At 41.3% G+C, this 2,172-nt stretch overlaps 1 protein-coding gene across 1 annotated transcript in view; it reads right to left on the bottom strand.

Annotated features, from left to right (window-relative positions):
• The window catches only part of unc80 (unc80, NALCN channel complex subunit), a 125,567-nt gene extending 123,395 nt beyond the window's left edge, over positions 1 to 2,172 (bottom strand). Inside the window, exons 1-2 of the mRNA XM_070121720.1 lie at positions 1,851 to 2,172; positions 285 to 333 (exon numbers count right to left, since the gene is read on the bottom strand). Coding sequence (XP_069977821.1) covers positions 285 to 333; positions 1,851 to 1,942 — 141 coding nt within the window. The 5' untranslated portion in view covers positions 1,943 to 2,172. The remainder of the gene's footprint in view (positions 1 to 284; positions 334 to 1,850) is intronic.

The following is a 2,172-nucleotide window of genomic DNA, read 5'->3' as shown; positions in this document are numbered from 1 at the left end:
AACAAACAAAAAATGTCCCGTTTTTTCGCCATGGATGCAACTCCAAAAAAAACTTTCCCAGTCTCAAAACAGCTGGATTCCAAAAATATTCCACATCCTCTATGACCTCAACACGGCGTCGCCTTCTCTTGGGAGTTATGCAATCCCATTAAACGTTATCTTTAATTTTGGTATTACCTACATGCGACTAGGATTTTCTTCCTCTTTTTTTGGTATATTATGAAATCATTTTATCAGACCTTAGCTTACTTATCCTTATACAGCGAAGAGCGACTGTCACTTACCATACATGTTGCTTCGTGGAGTTTGCCAAGTTTGGGTCTGATGAAGGGACTGGAGAAGGGAAAGTTTGGGTTAGTTCCGTGTGCATTGCTAGCTTATGTAGCGTCAGAAGGTAAGTTTCAGTGGTTTAGATATTCATATAACACAAATATAAGTTATGCATTACACGAGCTTATTTTCTGTTGTACAAAAAAACAAAAACAAAAAAAAAACGCACATGCACACATACACACACACTCTATATCTATCACACATACACACTCAGTCACACACACACTCTACATCTATCACACATACTCTATCTATCGCACACACACACACACACACACTCTATATCTATAACACACACACACACATACTCTATTTATCACACACACACACACACTTCCCAAGTTACTGACAGCCTTACAGAAGATAAGATATCATTCAGGCTAACATTGCAACTCAGTCTACGTTAAATACTCTTTTAAAAATTCATATAAAACCCATTCGTTGCATCGCCAACCCATTTCCCTACCAATGAGAGAGCGAATTCAATGACAATTTAGACTCCGTTGGCGCGCTAATACGGACATTATCCAAAAGATAATCGTTTTCCCTCCAGATGATACCGCGGTTCAGAAATTATTACTTTTATTTCGGAGTTCCGGTCCTTAAAATTGTGGAAAGTTATTGAAAGTTATTCCCCGCAGCTGTGTTTTATTCCCGAACTCTGCTTCAGTATTGCATACTCTCTCTCTCTCTCTCTCCTTTCTCTACATCTCTCATATATGTATATATGTAAACATAATAATAAACATAATATATGTAATATAAATATATATATATATATCTCTCTCTCTCTCTCCTTTGTCTGATCCTTTAATAAATAATATTAACACAGATTTTAAGCATAGCTATAAGAAAATTTTCTGCCGTGCAAACACACACACACGCACATATACACACACACACACACACACAAACACACACGCGCGCGCGCACGGCACACACACACACATCTCTGATAAATATTATATTCATAATTATATAAATTTTATGTACTTTTAGGTGAAACTGAATTTTCTCTGGACATAAATAATCTGACATTGTCCCAGAGAAAAAGGTATTTGTATTTTTTTTTTATCTGCTTCTTATTCTTATTGAACATTATAGGCATACATATTCTCCCTCTCCCTCCCTCCCTCCCTCCCCCTCTCTCTCTTTCCTTCTTTCTCCCCCCCCCCCTCTCTCTCTCGCTCTCTTTCTATCTCTCTCTCATCTCGTCCCTTTCTCCCCCTTCCCCTCCTCTATCTATTCCCCTTTAACTTCCCCGTTTCCCTCCCTCTTTTTTCCCTTACCTCCTCTCTCGCCATTCCTCGCCCTCTCTCTTTATATCTCACTTCCTACGTCTTCTCTATCTTTACTTTTTCACTCCTCCTCACACTCACTTACCCTCCTTCTCACTCTTTTACACACACACACTCTCTCTCTCTCTCTCTCTCTCTCTCTCTCTCTCTCTCTCTCTCTCTCTCTCTCTCTCTCTCTCTCTCTCTCTCCCTCCCTCCCTCTCTCTCTCTCCTTCTCACCTGCTTTGGCGCCACAAAAATGTCTGGATGGGGAGAGGGACCGCCAGCTCCTCCCTCTCCCACTCCTCGTCGGAAGGTTTCCGCTTCACCATCTTCAGTCATCAAGCAATGCGTTTGTCAGAGTGCGATTTCGTCGTTGGTAACATCAGCTGCTGTTGTCCCGGGGACCCTCTCGAGCGGCGGCGATCCGATCAGCTGATTGTTGTCCGATCAGCTGATTGCTTTCAGATCAGCTGATTGCTGTCCGTCAGCTGATGGGACTTGCGTATTGTGATTTTGTTTTTTTTTCGAGTTACAAGGGCCTTTTTAGGGGTTTGTGTCT

This window comes from Penaeus vannamei, chromosome 5 (genome assembly GCF_042767895.1).
Source record: "Penaeus vannamei isolate JL-2024 chromosome 5, ASM4276789v1, whole genome shotgun sequence".
In the NCBI taxonomy this organism is placed as follows: domain Eukaryota; kingdom Metazoa; phylum Arthropoda; class Malacostraca; order Decapoda; family Penaeidae; genus Penaeus; species Penaeus vannamei.
Note: the sequence above shows the minus strand (reverse complement) of the source record. Positions and strands in the feature narration are given on the sequence as shown.